We start from the raw sequence: 20,035 nt of genomic DNA, 5'->3' as shown, positions 1-20,035 counted from the left end.
AAACCCTTATTTTGAGTTAGATAATCGATTGCTCAATTGATTTATCAATGCTTTGGTCAATTATGTATTACTTGATGTTTTGAGAACTTTATTTTGATTTCATTTTTAATTGGCAAGCATTATATGATCTTTTCGCATATGTAAAATCCCGTTAAGGTGCATGCTTAGTTAAAAAGTTATTTTGAGCATTTACAAACTAAATTGTTATGTGTTAACTGTTATTTTCGGTTGGTGACCCTTTACAATTATTGTGGAAATCTGGGCTTTGCCCTCAGATGAGAGTCAGGACGATCCTACCGATTCGTACCCTACGGACGGGAATGGAGATAGGAACGCTTGACTGCAGCTACGTTAGGAGGATCTCACGGGGCGCGTGGAGATCACTCAGGGTGTTTAGTTGTGTTGTAAAATGATCAGATTAGGTTGACATAGAGGGATCAGATGTCTTTCTTTTGTATTGTATTTATTTTAAAATGGAAGACTGTACCTATACTAATATTGTCAGCTTGACATGTTATTTTCGATGGGTTACATGTACCAACTTTTGACGTGTAAATACTTTGGATTCGTATTTCAAAAACTATTCCGTTGCTTGTAAATTCTGTTGACTTAATCGTCGTTGTGTTACGACTTAAATATTTATCCAAATGTATTTTACCTTATTTAATTCTCTGTTTTATTTTAATTCTTTTAAAAAAAAATACACCCTCGCTTAGAAAAACGGGGTGTTAAACGTTAACTTTATTTTGCTACTATGTTTTGTAGTCCTCAAATTTGATGATTCGTGATAGTATATTACAAACTTATGACTTGTACTATTATGTTACAATTACCCCAATATCAATTTAACATTTTAATGTGCCTTTTCTTATGGTTCAAAGAAATAGGATATTGAAGAAATACGTAATGAGGGTTACGTATTTCAATGAAAATATATTGTGTGAAATTGGAGAGATGATCTTGGATGGAAATAAGGTTCGAAATGAAGGAGATGATCGTGGAAATAAGGTTCGTAATGGACGGGATGATAGGGTTTGCAAAAGAAGAGAAGAACGATGAAGGTTGAGATGATAGTGAAGTTTACGTAATGAAGAGGAAACTGAAGAGGTAACTGTTATATATACGTAACCCTTTTACAGCGCTTTTTATAAGTCTTTTACAGCGCTTCTTTTGCAAAGCGCTCTAAAAGGCTTCTTTAGTTAAATTTTTAAAAGGCTCTTTTACAGCGCTTTTCCCAAAAAACGTTGTAAAAGACTTCCGTGTGTTATTATGTTATATGAATGTCTTTTACAGCGCTTTTACACATAAGCGCTCTAAAATGTCTCTTTATGTTAATTTCAAAAGGCTCTTTTACAGCGTTTTTCCCAAATAAGCGCTGTAAAAGACCTTCGTGTGTTATTGGACAGATATTCAGTACAAAATTCAGCAGCCTCTTCAACAATGTATCGTTCAGCAATACAACCTTCTGGTCGACTTCTACTTTTTACGTACCCTTTTAATATTTTCATATATCGTTCTATCGGATACATCCATCTCATATAAGCTGGCCCACAAAGTTGTGTCTCCTTAACCAGATGAACAGTAAGGTGAACCATTATATCAAAAAACGATGGTGGGAAATACATTTCAAGCTCACACAAAGTAACAACAATTTCCCTCTGCAATGTCGGTAATTTCTGAGGGTCGATCACTTTACTACAAATTTCCCTGAAGAAGAAACATAATCTAGTTAAGGCTAGTCGAACTTTTTCAGGTAAAATGGAACGTATACCTATTGGTAGCAAATGCTCCATTATAATATGACAATCATGGGTCTTCAAACCTTTTAACTTGAGGTCTTTCATACAAACCAAATTTTTAATGTTCGAAGAGTATCCTTCTGGAACTTTAACTTCGTGTAGAAATTTACATAAAACAATTTTTTCCTTTCTAGATAGAGTATGAGCGGCTGGAGGTAGATATGTGCGATTTCCTTTCTTTACTGGAGCCAGTTCATTTCTTATTCCCATATCGACCAAGTCCAATCTTGCATTGACGCCATCTTTAGACTTTCCTGGAACATTGAGTAACGTACCAATAACACTTTCAAATACATTTTTTTCAATATGCATCACATCGAGGAAATGTCTTACATACAATGACTTCCAATATGGCAATTCAAAGAAAATTGACTTTTTCTTCCACCCAGTTTTCACCAGCTCTCCCGCAAAAGGTTTGCCAAATTTATTGGTCAAACCTTGTACTTTTTCAAGTATTTGATATCCAGTCGGTGCTAAAGGAGCTTTACCTTCCTCTGATTTTCCATTGAATGCATTTCTCCACCCACGATACTGATGACTATAAGGTAAAAATCTACGATGTCCAAGAAACACATTCTTCTTACAATGTTTCAACCGCATCCAATTTGTACTCTCTTCACATATAGGACATGCACACTGACCTTTAATGCTATATCCTGATAAATTACCATATGCTGGAAAATCATTAATTATGCCGAACAACATAACCCTTAAATTGAAACATTCTTTCTTATACCCATCATAAACTTCCACACCTGTCTCCCACATACTTTTTAAATTTTCGATTAGAGGAGTCAAGTATACGTCGATATCATTCCCCGGTTGTTTGGGTCCAGAAATTAACAGAGACAACATCATAAACTTACGCTTCATACATAACCATGGAGGTAGGTTATATATTACCAAAATCACAGGCCACGTGCTATGTGAGATGCTTTGAAGACCATGTGGATTCATTCCATCAGTAGAAAGTGCAAGTCTTAGATTTCTTGACTCTATCCCGAATTCAGGATACTCGTGATCAATTTTTGCCCATTGTGGGGAATCTGCAGGGTGTCGAAACATTCCATCTCTAATTCTTTCATCTGCATGCCATGTCAAGTGTTTTGAATCTTCTTCACTGCGATACATGCGCCTAAATCTTGGTATTATAGGAAAATACCACACGACTTTTGCTGGAGTAGATTCTTTCTTCTTATATCGAGAGACATTGCATTTCGGACACGCCTTAAGTAGTTCATATTCGTTTCGAAATAAAATGCAATCGTTAGGACACGCATGAATCCTTTCGTAACTCATTCCAATAGAACACAAAATCCGTTTAGCCTCGTAGGTTCGACTGGGAAGTTCATTATCATCTGGCAACATATCTTTTATGAGTGTTAATAATTCCGTAAAGCTTTTATCAGACCATCCATTACTCGCTTTTAAGTTGTACAACTTTAATATCGCTGACAGTCTTGTGAATTTAGTACAACCATTATATAATTCTTTCTCTGCATCACTCAACAAACTTTCAAACATTTTAGGACAATCTCGAAGATCTTCTTCAACTGCTTTTGCAATCTCATCAACTCGGTCCGGCTCATATGTATCTGTATCGAAGTCAGTTGAAGCATATGTCGAACTATTCTCAAAATTAATGTTTCCTTTTTTTTTTCTCACCATGTCTTATCCAACATGTGTAGCTTTGATCAATTCCATTACATACTAGATGTCCTTCTAATTCATCTTCTCTAACACGTTTTCCAAAACAACATTTTAAACAAGGACAAACTACTGTATTTGGATCTTTTGCATTCTTCACTGCAAACTCAACAAACTCCTTCACTCCAATTTCATACTCTTTTGACAATCGATTGGCTGAAATCCATTTCCTATCCATATTATACCACCTATATAAATGCAGTAACAAAAATAATAAGCTTTCAAAACATATCAACAAGTTTCAAAAAGAAACCAATATCAACTAACAATTTCAAAACAGAACAGATCATGTGGTATGAGTTTTTGACAATTTTTGACAATTTCAAAACATAACAGATCATGTGTAAAAAATACCTTAGACAACGTAGATGGCCGCACAGTACGTAGAGGATATTAGGGTTCCCAACGTATATAATTATTTGAAAGATGTAGAGGATATGAGGGTTTCCAACGTATATAATTATTTGAAAGATGTAGAGGATATGAGGGTTTCCAACGTATATAATTATTTGAAAGATGTAGAGGATATGAGGGTTTCCAACGTATATAATTATTTGAAATACGTAGAGGATATTAAGGTTCCCAACGTATATAATTATTTGAAAGATGTAGAGGATATGAGGGTTTCCAACGTATATAATTATTTGAAAGATGCAGTTTACAGCGCTTGTGAAAAAAGCGTTGTAATAGGTAGTTAAATTCAATGAAAGCGCATGTATTTTATAGCGCTTGTGAAAAAAGCGCTGTAATAGGTAGTTAAATTCAATGAAAGCACATGTATTTTACAGCGCTTGTGAAAAAAGCACTGTAATAGGTAGTTAAATTCAATGAAAGCGCATGTATTTTACGGCGCTTGTGAAAAAGTGCTGTAAATGATACGCGAAAGCGCTTCCTTTTACAGCGCTTTTTTGACAAGCGCTGTAAAAGCTTTATAACGTGATGCGCAAACGTTATATGACCTACTACAGCGCTTGTTTTACAGCGCTTGTCAGCAAAAGCGCTGTAAAAGGTTCCGTTATTTTTAAAATATAATTATAACAGCGCTTGTGTTTAGCAAGCGCTGTAAAATGGGCGCTGTTAAATGTCATTTTTGGCGTAGTGTCATATTGACAATTATATTCCGAAGCACAACACAGGTTACAAATATAAATGTAAATATTTACTTACTTATTAAGAACCATAGGATCTCATACCAATTAAAATTTTAAAGTTTTTATGTAATAATATGTTTTATATTTATACAGGAAGGATATTCTGGATCATGCAGACTGTCAAAAAATCATCTACTATATATCCATTTATGAATTATTTTTATATCAACATATTTAATGTTTACTTTTCAGAATTAAAACACATTTAAAATATTTTATATAATTTTACCATAATTTGCCAGTAGGATTATGTTTAGGATATCAATTTTGGTATAAGTTGTATGTTATTATAGTGTAGTATTAATAGCTTTTTAGCAAAAAAATATTAAGATTTGAGAAATCGATAAACAAATAAAAAACATTTAATATGACAAAAAAAAAAAAAAAACCGATTGTAAAATATACAGAATTTTATTATTCTTGTTAACATTGTTTTAACATAACATTAACTATAACATATCAACATTGCTTTTCTTCGCAAACCAAGCTCGGTTATTAAGTGGAAACTATAATGAAGATGTTCTTAAAGTTTGTAATCTTTTTGGTTGCTATTGTGTGTGCTTATATTGACAATGTACAAGCAAGTTTACCACCTTGTTCTGGAAGACCAACAATAGAATGTGTGCCAATGATATGTACTAATCCCCTTGTTGCAAACCCTATAGTCCACCACCAAGTGAAAGGAAACACTATAAGTTTGAACCTAAGTTTTATTGTTATTCCAATCAATGTGTTTGAGAAAAACACATCTCCTATGTATTAGTTACATTAATATGATTGGTTCATAAGTTATGATTTTTAATTTTTTGCCGATTATAAATTATATTTTCTTGTTATCTATTTTTTTTTCATTTTTTTTGACATCTTTGTTTGTTTGATGGATATATATTTGGTTTGGTTGCATTCGAATTTATAGGTTTTGTTGGGTTTTAATAATTTATTATTATCGGAATTTTTCTATAAAGATTTAGTTTAGAGTTTAACCATTAGAAATTATGAAGATCTATTAATATTAACACCACAACCAAACTAGGGTATAATAAGGCCTATTTAACTTTGCTTATCTCATAAAGCTCTTTTAAATGAAAGAGGAAGAGTTATGGAATTCTTGAACAACTTCTTTTTTAACTTTTTAATGTGTGTTTTCTTAATGATCATGCATATAAATATTGAGTTATGTAGTTAAAAAATGTGAAAAATTGTGCATCAATTTCTAATGTGCATTTTTTTAAGAATGTATGAATGTGTTTTATTTTCTTTTTCATAAATCATAGTAATTTGATAATGTATACATTATCTATGGGGAGTTATCTATGGTTCAAGAAAATATGGACTGACCTGGAAATGGCTCAGATACTTCAAAAATGATAGAGATAGAAGGGATTTAATCACGTGTGGAGCAGTTGCAAGTGTTGCTGCTACCTTTCGTGCCCCAGTTGGTGGTGTCCTTTTCGCACCGGAAGAAGCAACTTCATGGTGGACGAGTGCTCTTCTATGGCGCACATTCTTTACAAATGTCGTTGTGGCTGCGGTGTTGAGGACTCTTATACAATTTTGTCAAGAAGAGGGAGGTCAATGTGGTCTTTTCGGCAAAGGAGGACTCATTATGTTTGATGTTAATTCTGCAAAGCCTGCCTACACCACACCAGACCTCTTACCAGATTAGTCCCTCAAATTACAGTCTCATCATATTAGCCCTACAAAGATACAAAAAACTGTCACCAAGTTCACATTTTTAAGGACTAATTTAGAGACAAAAAACTTTCTGACGGCTACATTCTCATATCAAATGTACATAATCTTTGGAGGACTAAATTAAAGATTTACACTACACAAAATTCTGCAGATACGATAATTTGACTACTACATAAAGTCTACCACAACCACTACATTGCAACTGTAAATGTCAGTAAAATATACAAAGTTTGGTATCATTAACCATGTGAGATTTAAATTTCTAAAAGCATATAAACTATTTGCAATAAATTGGTAGTTTCATGATTAGTGCAATACCTGAAAACCTACAACACCATTGTACATATTCCTGAGGGTACGCTCGTCAGATATATCAATTCTATAATTTGAAAGCAAACAACAATTAAGAACTAACTAAAGAACAAAAAAGTTCTATAATGATGGTAAAAAAAGGTTCTATATCAATCCTGCAGTTGGTCGCTTACAAATCAAGAAACAAGCCTGCATCACTTAGACATTTCACTTTAGTAGTCCTTGGAAAGAGACCTCGAAATTCAACGCAGTGTATAATAGTCGTTAGGCCGCCTGCAGAACATCCAGAAAGAAGAGCCTGGTGCAAAATTAGTTGTATTTAAAATTAGAAGAAAGATTATTAAAATAGAATTATAAAATGTGTCTATAAGTATAATCTGGTTAGATATTACTATGTCAGCTAATTTTGTTGGTATGCTTTTTGAAATGTTGAAGTCTTGACGAGACAGTTTACATGTCAATGCAGGAGATCAGTTGGATATTGCAAAGGAGACGGGCAGAAGACTTGGCATGGGTACAAATATGTTCCCTTCTTCGTCTTTGTTGGGTTGTGAAAAAGATGAGAATGAAGCTCTCCTAGTAGACGAGCTCATTGAAAAGGCAGATGGCTTTGCTAGTGTATTTCCTGGTATTTGAATTTGATATTTCAGAAACTCAGATCATATATGCTTCACTCTCTTCTTTCCTATCATTTCCATTATGTCAGAATAATAAAGAACTACAAACATAAAGTAAACAAATAAAGAGAAATACCTCACTATCCCAACAAACAAAATTAAATCCTCTTAGTAGTAGAAAATCTTATGCAATTGATCTTTGTTTGTTCCACCTTTCAGCTTCCAATAACCTATAATCCAAACAGATAATTTAATGATCAGATATGAATTATGCTTAATAGTAATCCACAGTCAGCATTATTTCATATTTTCTATCCAAATAAGAAGTGTGATTTTGCGGATGGGTAACCTATCACTTTCGTAAGTGCTTCTATTTCACCAAATTTGTTCAATGATTAGTTTATCAATGCATACTTTCAGAACACAAATATGAAATAGTTAAAATTTTACAAGAAAAACAACATGTTGTGGGAATGACTGGAGATGGAGCAAATGATGCCCCAACATTGAAGAAAGCAGATATTGGAATAGTTGTGTCAGATGCTACAAATGCTGCAAGAAGTGCTGTTGATCTAGTCTTAACCGAGCCTGGCTTAAGTGTTATTATTAGTGCCGTGTTAACTAGCCGGGCTATATTTCAAAGGATAAAAAATTATACAGTTGAGTATGCAATTTCCTCTTCTCCTTTATATTATTATCATAGAAGAAATCGATCTTTCTACTTTTATATATTACATAGCCTCAATATGAAAGCATGACCCCTAGAAAATAGCATCATCAGGTAAATATATTGTTCAGGCCACCAATCATTATGAATGTAATATCCAGTAATAACTTAATTAACCGCTTTCTTGATTTTTATTATTTATTTGAAATTAACTTGATAGTTGTCGTGATTGCAGATATATGCAGTCTCCATCACCATAAGGATTGTGGTAAGATAAGTTCCTAATTGTTATTTCAATGTTATTTTTCATGCTTTTGTTTTATATAATATTGGCTTTGAATATAAGTCCCTTTGTACTTACATATAACTTGTCAAACCATAGTTATCTTCATTTGTTGACTCTTTCTAGTACTCCATTCTTTCAAATTCTCATTACACTCAACTTTCTCTAATGCTTTAATTATAGTTTTAAGTAGGCCACGAAATAAATTTTACAGGTGCAAAAAGGGTAATGTAATCAACCTGTAAATCTGTAAATGCATAAACCAAATGCAGCACATTTCTACTCTCAATTTTAAAATCAAAAAGAAAAAAAAAACTTGACTTCATTAAGAATAAAGCTCAACTTCAAACGATCCAGTTAATTATTATACAATTCAAGAAATCACACCAGATATTCAAGTAATGGTTTCACACACTTTGGTTTGCAAGAGTATTCGAGATATCTCTTCTGGTCCACAAGTTCCTCGCCAACCCTAAATTAATAATAAAATCCAATGATAAATTATAAGCAATAAATAGTTAAGAACAAAACCATATACAATTTTAAAGAAAATCCAACAAATATATGAGGATTTAGATCACAAATACTCAGATGAAAAATAATAAAATACTAAACCATAAAACACGCAATACTCGATCAAAGCCAGTATTACCTTGACTCCGTAATATATCTCAATTTTGTGTTATAAAACAAGATTTTCAAATGAATTGAGAGTAAACTCAAAACAATAACATCACAGCGAACAAGCATCTGGCACATGTAAATATTTACATACACACATATTTACTCTTATATATCACTTTAAATGAATACAACTAACATGGAGTTCGATAAAATCCACCAAAATTAAAATAGCCACAACAATTCAACCTAATAAAATTGAAGTCTAATAGTAGAACTTCAACCAGCAATTCAAATAGTTATTCAGCTAAACCGTTACAAAATTAGCATACAACTACGTTGACAGAAAATCACAATGCAAACGTATACGAAACCTCACAAATACAATATAAATTTTCAGAAAAGTAAATAGGGGGGATAGAGGATCACTCACAGGAGCGATTCGAGCACAGGGTTCAGTTTTAGAAGTTGCTCAGTAGCAGAAAAGGATCCATTGTTGACCTTGGTGTCTTTAACAAGTTTCTTCCGTGATACTATTGCGGTCTCTCTTTGCTGGAGCTCGTGAGTGAAAATTTGAAGATCGACTTTTTTAACGAAAGAGGACAGAGGTCTGGACGAATAGCTGGCGGCGCCGTCGAGATTGGACTTGTCCTTCGTCATCAGAGCGGTTATGAATTGGAGTCGTGGAGAGGGAGAATTAGGGTTGAAGGATGAATTGGTCGAGAAAAATGGATGAAGCTCATCCGATTCGTGGAAGACTGAAGGTTGAAGATGAAAGCACTGAAGAGTTGAAGGATGAGTTGGTGTTGAAGGGTGAAAGATGAAGCTCACACACACGCAGAAGGACCCATAATGGGAATGGGTTGCCGCGTGTTTGTTTAATTTTTTTGTTTAATTAAGGGGAATTTTTATTTTAAAAAAAAAAATACTTGTTAGAACGGTCAAGATATAACAGATATAATAAAAGTTGTGATAGTAACAAATTTGTTACTGTTTCTTTTTTTAGACTTTTTTTTTTAATACTTATGTTAGAACAGTTTAATTATAATAGATCTAACAAAATTTATCATAATAACAAATTTGCCACTGTATTGCTTATTACATTGGATGTATAACAACCGATCTAATATCCACGATGTAATAAGGTTAAAATGCACTAGTGATGGTTATGTTGAATTGATTACATCAAATTTGCATTGATTTTTACAGACATAAATACACTTTTTAAAATTTTCCATTCCTCTTTTAGGAAATCATTGAGATTTTTTCATTCTTATTATTTCATAGTTTTCACATATAAAAATTGAGATGATTGGAATTTTCATAGATTGTTAACTTTATTATGCTACCTTGTTTTGTAGTCCTCTTTTATATTTATATTCTCACGGTATAACTATACTTTTAAGTCAAACTTGATGATTCGTGATAGTATATTACAAACTTATGACTTGTTCTATTATGTTACAATTAAGATTTTGTAATGAATATGATGATTGTATAAATTATTAAATTTGAGTATTCTAGATATATTAGATTCAATGTTGATGATTTTTTAATATCACAATTACTTTTTTTTTACAAGTTCAAATTTTATTAGTGATAATTAATATTAGTTTAGGTATGGTTTTATGTATTTTAAATCAATAAATATTTTGTTGTGCACGATATGAATTATCTGTATACATTTATGTAATTGAGTAAGAAAATATATATATATATATATAGATAAAATCAAAAAAAAATTAATTTGAACTTTAGGATCATGGATTTGGATAGAAAATAACATTACGATGATGACGTAATTTAAAAGATGAACATGGGAATAATCATTTTAAAATAAAATATGAAAATTATAATTATTGTTATTATTAATGTTGTGTTCCAAATAGTATTAGCGGGAAAATATCATCTACCACTCTTTTATCATCTAAGTAGCACTTACGGATCCTTAAGCAGTATTTTGAACGTAAAAAAATCAAATTATTTTCATCTTTTCATGGAGAATAATTTTGATTTGAACTTTGAATATTGTTTTTATATTCATCAGTTCAGTTACGTATATTTTCTATGTCAAGTAGTAATACTTTTGTCATTTTTATAAATTTAAAAATAATTTTCTTATAATTATTTTTGGTAATGACACATCACGTTAAATATTTTTTTGTAACTTTTTAAAGGAATTCAACTCATGTCAGTGCATTTGATTATAATCAGTAACTAACAAAATTATTAAATTAACATAAATATTTAATAGATGTATACTTTTCTAGTAAATTTTTATTTTTAATCTTATTAAAATTAAGATATATTTGATTGCTAAAAAAAATAGCGATATGGATGCTGTCTAATTCTTAAATTATGAAGATCTCAGAACTCACTCTAACACTTTCAAAGGTTATTAAAATTTAGGTATAACTGTATATATATTTATCCTATTGACAATTATATTCCGAAGTACAACATGTGATACGTTAAATCCTAAAATAATATATATAATAATTTATATTACATTTATAGCGAATAAATAAAAATATATTTTCCAAAAAATAAAAAAAAAAATTTAATTTAAGAGATTACGTTTCTCAAAAATTAGAAGAGACACTTTAAACTAATTTTCTACTCCTATAAAATAATGCAATCTCAATAAACTTGATTTAAATAAAATTACTTGATTTAATTTTAAAAACTTACTAATATTTATAAGGGTTTCATGCAAAAATTTGTTTCTAATTAAATAAGTAAAATTCAAATTACAACCCTTATTCTCGGAATCACCTATCTCAATAAGCTTGATTTAAATATAATTACTTGATTTAATTCTAAAAACTTACTAATACTTATAAGGGTTTCATACAAATATTCATTTCAAATTAAATAAGTAAAATTCAAATTACAACCCTTATTCTCGGTATCACCTATCAGAGCGGGGTTCCTCCCAACCTTGAACTTCAAGACTCATTAACCTACAGCAACTCCGATTTCACAAACGCAGGGCCAAACCAGTCAAACACAAACAACGAATGAGGTGAATTTTGAAATCATGTTAATAGTATAATATAAATAAGGAGAACACACAAATAGTTATCATAGAACTGTATTATTACACAAACATTGCTCAAGAAAAATATCAATTAAAAATTTAAAATCACTCAAGGAAAATTAATACCTTTTACTATAACATCAAATCGTGTAAAAGAAATTATTATCATTTTTGAAACACGTCAATCACAACAAAACAATCACAAGGAAATGCAATGCTATGCATGAGCTTAGACTCTACTTCATAATGTGGTATCATACTAACTCTGAAGTACTTGGTTATGAGGCTTGATACTATGCCACCATCCCGGTGGACAGACAATTCAAATTTGCCATGTCCTCATAGACGCTCTCAAATCACCTGAGACACATATACGCGACAGTCGAAGTAAACGTGTGTTGCGTGGTAACTCCCGACATTTGGAGTGCTACCTCCAAGTAACCTAGGTATTTCCCACCCGAATACCTCCAAGGTCTAACAATCTTGCCTTAAGGCTCGAGAGCACACCGCCACGATGAGGCTCATTCACTTCACAAATTCTCAATATTTATTTTCTCCCCTCGTTGGCCTATGATACTCCATTAAGATCGTCCTCTCAAACACAAATTGGAACCACAATTATTTCATCAACTATGGGGTTACTTCAATATTTTCATCACAAATTCACAACATGACTATTATTAATCATATCTCATCACATAAACTTATCACAAATTTATAGCATCACTATCATCAATCATACATCATCACATAAGCTTGTCCCAAATTTATAACAATATTATTATTAATTATACATCATCGTAATCTAACAAACTTATCTAAATGTATTCACTTTTTATTATCACATCACATAAACAAGTCTAATCAAACAAATACATAAAATTCATTCGACATCCAATATTACAATAATATCAAATATCACACATTTAATAAAAATAAATCAAACATCACAATAATATCAAATACTGTTAAGACAAACTCTCAAAATAAAGATTTGTAGAAAATAAACAAAAGTTAATTAAGAATGTTAATTATGATTCTAAAATGTTATGTTAACTTAACATGTGCTTTTTAGTGAATTAATTTAAAGATAGGAATCAAGCAAAACAAAGAAAGTCAGATTAAAAGTAAACAAGAACATTCTAGAGAATGATCTCCAGGATCAAGATTGATCAGTACAGCCTAAAGTACAACAAATTTACAATGGTCCAAGGAAGACTTTGTCTCTGAACTTTATTCTAAGATTATCAGTACTTGGCAAGGAACAAGTAGGATCCATTCCAATTTAAGAAGGCATTCGAATCACTAAAATAAAAGGTCATGAACAAGCTAGTTGAAATAAATCTAAATCATCTTTAACCAAACTATCAGGAAAATGAATTAATCTTGATTTGTACAAGACATCACGATGTCATCCAGAATGATCAAAACTGAACCTCCAGATTGGTCATCAATATCCAGAAAGTTCAAAGACTGACAGTCCAGATTGATAATCAATTTCCATTTATGCAGAAGTTTAGTTTTCTATCTCTTTTGTTATGCAGAAACTCATCATCATTCTTCAAATTGTTTTGGACAGAATCAGGCCTCAAGATTGAAGATATAACATCAACAAATACATACGAAGCATAGAGGATCATTAACCAAAGGCAATCTGATCAAAAAACAAATAACATCAGCACCAGTCAAACACATTTAAGAGTTGTTCAAAGGCTGAAATATTTTTATTCTTTTATATTGGATTTGGTCAAAAGTGACAGAGCACTACCAACAACTCTTTTTGACTATTATTAATTGCTCCAAAATACCTATAATAGAAAGGCCAATACCCAGGGAAATTGCAGAATTCAAGTGCTATCAAGTGTCACAAATCATTCACATTGACTTACTTGAAATTCTCATTTTATAAAAGAAAGATTCAGTTCTGATTATATATCATACTATGTTATTATTTTATTAAATTCTTTGTAAAGAATCGAATCTTAAACAATAGTTGAGATATATCATATTCTATCAAAACAATCTCATCATTATTGTAAAACTCAAACTATAAGAGTTAAGTATAGTTTGAATAGATTGTAAGAAATCCTATCAAGATTGGTAGGTGATTAATTTGCTTTCTGGGTGGAAAGAAATAGAGCTTGTAATAGATTAAGGTTGACCTAGGCTAGGTGCTGTAAAAGCAAGAAGGTTCTATATTTTGAACACTTACACTACTAGAAATTGCATTTTAGCTGCCATTATTAGCGTCGGCCCCTGTCTCCGGCGCTACTTAGCGTCGGTTTAGCCGACGCTACGATAAAAAAAATTGTTTTTAAAATTTATTTAACTATCGACGCTACGGAAAATAAATCTTACACTAGTTTATTCTTTAATTTTTTATTTTAATATGTAGCGTCGGATAGGCCGACGCTACGTTATTTTTAAATTTTATAATATTATTTGTGAAATCAAATTGAGCCCTAAGTTAAAATTAATAACCTATCGTGAACCCTTCTCCTTCTCTCACACTTTGTCAAGGATGAACCCTACATTTTGAATATGAAATTGAATCCATCACCGGTTCATATTGAATCTGAAATTGAATCCATATTGGTGCGCCCTTCTCTCACACTTTGTCACCGATTCTCATCCCTCTCAATGCCATGAGTATCGACGCCAAACCCGTTCCCATCTCGAATCTGTGAGTATCAAACTCGTCCCCCTTTCGAACCTGCGACCCTCTCGAATCTGTGACCCTCTCGAACCTGTCACCGTCACTCTCAGAGTTGTCGTTCAGTGTCGCGGTCTCGCTCTCATCTGTGAACGACTTCAAGGTGCTTATTTGTTATTTATTTTCTGTTTAGAGAACATTGTTATGTAGTATTTGCTGAAGACAGTTGTTGAAATTTTGTTTTAAATTAATTATGACAAGTTAAGCTCACCCATGAATGCATAGGTTTCACTCTCTTATTCAAACCTCACCCATTGCATTGCCTTTCGATAAAGCAACCCATTGTCTAGCAATAAAATCAAGTTTCATATCAGACCTCTACACATCCAACAACCTCATAACAACCTACGTAAAATGCAAGGAACTTAATCTTGCTCACCAACTGTTCGACGAAATGCCTCAACCAGATTATGTATCATGGAATGCTGTCATTTCAAAGCAACATGATGTTTGTTCTTGTAGTTTCCAATGGTAGACATGCATTAGACATCTCATAGGTTTCTTCATATTGACAATGAAACTGATCTACATATGCCAACAACTGATATTATTTGATTTATGTGCAATTTTTAAACATTGAGAAAGACCTGACTGATATATAGCTTAGAAACAGTGTTAGGAGACAAGAAGAGAACCAATATCGAACACATGATTAAGAGGCACATTTATATTTTTGTATACCACAAATTTGCAGTCCATGCCTATCTAATTTGTTAACATAAGGTGGAAGTTGTATTATCTATTATGATATTTGATATTTAGAAAAGTCCTCTAAGATAATACCATGTGAACTTGTATAAGCTCTTGTCTCCTATAGTATACTGTTCTACACCAATCATTCAACTAGCCTATGGTTTCTCAATTTTCTTTTAATCTATATATATTCATGTCTACATGCATTTAGGACCAACACAAATCATTCAAATCCTAAAGCATTCCTATTTCAAAAACTTGCTTCTTGCTTACAAGTCCTTCTTTAAAACATTTCTTCTCAAGTTTTAACGCAAACAACAACAATGGGTTTTCGTTTATCTTGGTAGTATTAGTGGATTTTTCTTGTTATATAGTTGTTGATTTCAATTATTTGTATGTTGACCCAAATAGTTGATGATGCTGATGTAGAACAGTATACTATAGGAGACAAGGGGCCAGTTGGATGATGATGTTGTGGATGATGATGCTGTGGATGTTAAGGGGCCAACTGGACAGTCTAAAGGTCTCTCCAGAAAAATTTCACAGTTCGTTAATGCTAATTATCTGAAGAAACCCAAGGTACTGAAATTGAAATTTTATAGGATTCTGATTTCTATTTTCATTTGCAATCCATAGTGACCATCATTTGTAAGCTACTTACCAGAAGTGTCCTTTTAATCTGTATGTGTTGGTTTGAGGGGAAAGAGCTTGAGTCCTTTGATAAGTAAATTGTCACAGTTGAATTTTAAAGTTCATATATGTGATAAAAATGTCATTGGGATGGGTCTCCTGCCTTCGGTATTTGACTGTACCCTAGGATATGAGCCTCGTCTATTGGAGGGATATTTTGAGAAAACAAAAACATAAAAGTTATTAAAGCTATATATTCATTGGGAAAAAGTTTATATCTTTGATCTGACTGAGATAAATCTGGTGCAGAAAATCCTGCTTTTACTGCATGTTATATTCATAATGCTTCCTACAAAATGAGGCTGATCATTGAACTATTACCTAGACTATTGTTAAATTTAGTTTACTTTGTTCATGTGAAACGTATAGTGCTGTCCAGAATCTCAGATGATTCATCATGTGAAACGTATTTTGATTCATAATGCTTTCAATTATTTGATTTCAATTATTTGTTATATAGTTGTTGATTTCAATTATTCTTGTTATCTTGGTAGTATAGTTGTTGACCCAAAAATGAATTCATGACAAGAAGTTGGATTCTGATCAGAGGGATAAACTGCCTATTTTGTTGACTATTATTTGTTGACGTTAGCGTCGGCAATCCGACACAACTGTTTTCCCCCAAGCTGACGTGGCAACTGACATATTTAGCATCAGATGTTTCAATTTTACAGATAGCGTCGGTGTGGCCGACGCTAAGATAGCGTTAGATGGTGTTTGACTGACGCTAGTCATTAGGTTCGACCGTTTTAGCCTAGGCCCGACACCGACGCTAATCCGACACTAAATCATCATTAGCGTCGGCTTTTGGCCTATTAGCGTCGGCTTTTGCCCGACGCTAAATCATGTTTTTCTAGTAGTGTTAGTGGAAAATCTCATAGTTGTGAGGACAAGACGTAGCCCAAGTTGGGTGAACCAGGATACGTCTTTGTATGGTATTCTTTCTCTTATCTTTTTATTTATTAAGCTTGATACCATTGCAAACATTCTCCTTTGCATCATTACTTTTTCCTTTTAATGCATGTGTCTCCCTGTCTGCAAATTCCCGCCCCCAAAAAACCTTCTTCTCCTACTTAAGATTTCATAATTGTTGCATTTTTCTCTTCAAAATCAAAAATCTGTTTTGAAACTGAAACACTCCATTTCTTTTTCACGCAAACAACAACAACCCTTCCTTCTTCTTCTCTAACCTCTCATATTTCAATCCCTCTCTAAACAATGCAATGGCTAGAACCAAAACTTCAGTACGCAAAAATGCCTTTACCTATTCATCGTCCTCCTCTTCTCCAACCTCAGACTCTGAAATTCATCACTCACCCTCTCCTCCACCACGACAATCTCAACCACACATTTCATCTTATACAACATTCTCAAATTATCTCTCATCATCCCCAAAGAAAAACCAGAATCCTCTTAACCCAAATCCTTTGTCTATTGTTCTTCCACCACTGTATCCATCTCCTTTTCCCAATCTTGCTCAAGTTCCTCCACACTTAAGAAATCCAACTCCAGCAAAATGTCGTTCTATGCACATTCTATTTGGCATTGGAACATCCAAAACATCAAATTTCAAATCACCATACTTCATCATCTCTGATTCAGAGACAGATGAATCATCTAATACTCCTCCGCACACCACTCCTAAAGAGAAAACAACTACACCAACAAAATCAACTAAACCCATCACACCATCAAAACCTTCATTTTCTTCTGAGCCATCTCAATCAACTACCCCAAATCAAAAAATGAGATTGATCAATGAAATCTCTGTACTTCCAAGAACCATCTCAGTCTTCCTGTCAAAATCAAAAAAACCACCACCGCGTTCCACAAAAATTAAAAACACCATGACAATTGCCCAATTCCTAGCCAGAAACAATCTTAGAAATCCCAAAAGAATGAAAACACATACACCCAAACAGAACTTTAAAAACACTGAACCCACCTATCTAGAACATTCTCCTATTCCACAATGTTCCCCAACCCTAACTCCAGAATTTTTTCCATGTCGAGAATGTTCTCCAGATCGTATGCCCTCTCCTTCCCAAAATCAAGAATGTTCTCCAATTCAAGAACGTTCTCCTACTAAACCACCCCCTCCTTCAGATCCTCAAGAACATTCTCTATTTCGAGACTACCCTAGTTCTTACACCTTCTCCCTCACCGAAATCCAAATGTTCTCCCACTCTAGAACACTAATCATCCTCCATATATGAATCCCCTCCTCAACCATCTCCTCCGTCCAAAAAATTCGAACCCAGTACTCTTCCTCTTAATCCCTCCAAACTCTCCAAAGTCTTCAAAGACAAATGAGTTTAACTCCCTATTAGAATGGGAAGATTTTTTGTTTTTAACAAACTCATTGTTGATGGCAATGCTATTAAGCATCATATTGATGCTCTAGGCTGGACTTCTTTCTTTCAAACATCTAAACACTTTTATCCATATGTTGTAAGGGCTTTCTACTACAATGCAAAAACATTCTTTGATAAATCTCCGAACATATCCACCTTTAAAGGAATAGAGATATGGCTGACTCCTGATATCCTAGCCTTCATCCTCCAACTTCCAACATAAGGACTTTCTATCTTTGGAAGCAAATGGTATTCAGCTCTGGACTTCAACTAGATTGAAATGCTTTTTGATATATTTCAGGAAGGCTCTACTAGGTATCTTTCAACCTATCTAAAACCTTGATAACCCCTAATTCCTTAGTGGATTTAAGATTAGAATTAAGCATTACCGTATAGAAATTCTCTTGTAAATTATTGCTTTGCAACTAATTTAATTGGTTTCATGACCTGCACCTATGTCTAGACTACAAATTCATGAATTTCTCATCTCAAGCATTTGTAAAGTCCACTTCCGTTTCAAAATACAAATCGTAGAACATTTTAATGTTGATCAAGCAATAAAAAGCATTAAGCACAGAGATGAGAAAAATAATTCAATAAACTCATTCATATAACTAGAAATCAAATCATAAAAATAAGGGTTTCATCTTGTTACACTCATCCCTAACAAATAGGGTTTAGTTACTCATGACAGAAATAAAAGAGATAAAGATTAGAGAATAATTACAAGAAGGATTCATGAATGATTCTTGATAAAACTGCTCCAATGATGTTAGAAACGACCGTCTTTGAGTTTCTATGCTAGGGCACAAGTCTCCCAACTTCCCAATAGTGAAAAAGATCGCTAAAACAGTAAAAATCTGCGTTTTTATGGTTGCGGGTGCGCGTCGCGTGCCCCAGGCGCGGAAAACGCGCTCCAGGCGCGGAAAACGCGCTCCAGGCGCGTTTGGGCAGTAGCAACTGTTGGAAAACGCGCTTCAGGCGCGCTTGGGCGTGCAACATCTGATGTCCGGCGTATATTGCATTTTTCTCCTCTTTCGAGTCTGAATTTGGTTCTGGTGTCTTCATGAAAGATGTAGCTATGGATCTTAGCTTTCATTTGCACTTGGTGTGACTCCAATTGGACATCTACAACTCCAGATATGGCTGAAATACGCTACATATGTTATGTTGATTTCTCACCAAAATTCAGCACTGCACCAAAACACAACGCACTGTAAAATTACGAAAAGTTCCTACTTAATCACTAAAATAAAACAAAAAACTAATGATTGAGGATAAATAAGACTAAAATATTTCAAATAAATCCTTAATTTAACTAATGATTGAGGATAAATAAGACTAAAATAGTGGGAAAATATGCATATGATGAAGAGTCATCACAACGTCAAACTTAATCTATTGCTTGTCCCTAAACAACAATTAATTTCATATTTGGTCCTGTTAAATGCACACTTAAATTCAATTTCTCAAATTACATCAAACTTAAATTTCAAAGTTCTTGCTACTGCAAAATATTCATCATGTTCTATGGTTGTTTTCAAAAATAAAGACAACAAGATTTGTACACCTTGGCATTCATTCATCAAATTCAACTCTCTCTTCACACAATCTCACCAAAATTTCTCTCAAGTGTTTAGAAAGGGTTATGAATTTATCGCTCAAATCCTAGAACATGCATCACGCTACCATA

General features: G+C 33.0%; 2 protein-coding genes and 1 long non-coding RNA gene across 6 annotated transcripts in view; 1 reads left to right on the top strand and 2 right to left on the bottom strand.

Moving 5' to 3' along the window:
- The window catches only part of LOC140920215 (uncharacterized), a 22,078-nt gene extending 14,667 nt beyond the window's left edge, over positions 1-7,411 (bottom strand). The window contains exons 1-4 of the long non-coding RNA XR_012162921.1: positions 7,057-7,411; positions 6,838-6,962; positions 6,671-6,731; positions 5,996-6,354 (exon numbers count right to left, since the gene is read on the bottom strand). This is a non-coding gene — a long non-coding RNA (uncharacterized lncRNA). The remainder of the gene's footprint in view (positions 1-5,995; positions 6,355-6,670; positions 6,732-6,837; positions 6,963-7,056) is intronic.
- A 5-nt stretch (positions 7,412-7,416) lies between these two features.
- On the bottom strand, positions 7,417-9,723 carry LOC113784521 (uncharacterized). Its single transcript, XM_027330723.2, has 3 exons — positions 9,286-9,723; positions 8,619-8,703; positions 7,417-7,511 (listed from the first exon to the last, which is right to left on the bottom strand). The coding sequence occupies exons 1-3, from the start codon at positions 9,510-9,512 to the stop codon at positions 7,497-7,499; spliced, it is 327 nt and encodes a 108-aa protein (XP_027186524.1). The 5' UTR covers positions 9,513-9,723; the 3' UTR covers positions 7,417-7,496.
- Positions 9,724-14,360: 4,637 nt separating this feature from the next.
- On the top strand, positions 14,361-18,652 carry LOC113784518 (uncharacterized). Of its 4 annotated transcripts, none has more exons than XM_027330720.2 (2): positions 14,361-14,708; positions 15,743-18,652. In XM_027330720.2, exon 2 carries the CDS (start codon positions 17,212-17,214, stop codon positions 18,202-18,204), a length of 993 nt encoding a protein of 330 aa, XP_027186521.1. In that variant the 5' UTR covers positions 14,361-14,708; positions 15,743-17,211; the 3' UTR covers positions 18,205-18,652. The 4 variants fall into 4 exon arrangements, with proteins under 4 accessions (XP_027186521.1, XP_027186518.1, XP_027186519.1 ...); XM_027330717.2 differs by having other exon boundaries at positions 15,733-18,652; XM_027330718.2 differs by having other exon boundaries at positions 15,728-18,652.
- The last annotated feature ends 1,383 nt before the right edge of the window (positions 18,653-20,035 follow it).

The sequence above is a fragment of the Cicer arietinum genome, chromosome 5, assembly GCF_000331145.2.
Source record: "Cicer arietinum cultivar CDC Frontier isolate Library 1 chromosome 5, Cicar.CDCFrontier_v2.0, whole genome shotgun sequence".
Taxonomy (NCBI): Eukaryota; Viridiplantae; Streptophyta; class Magnoliopsida; order Fabales; family Fabaceae; genus Cicer; species Cicer arietinum.
This window is presented reverse-complemented; position numbering and strand designations above follow the sequence as displayed.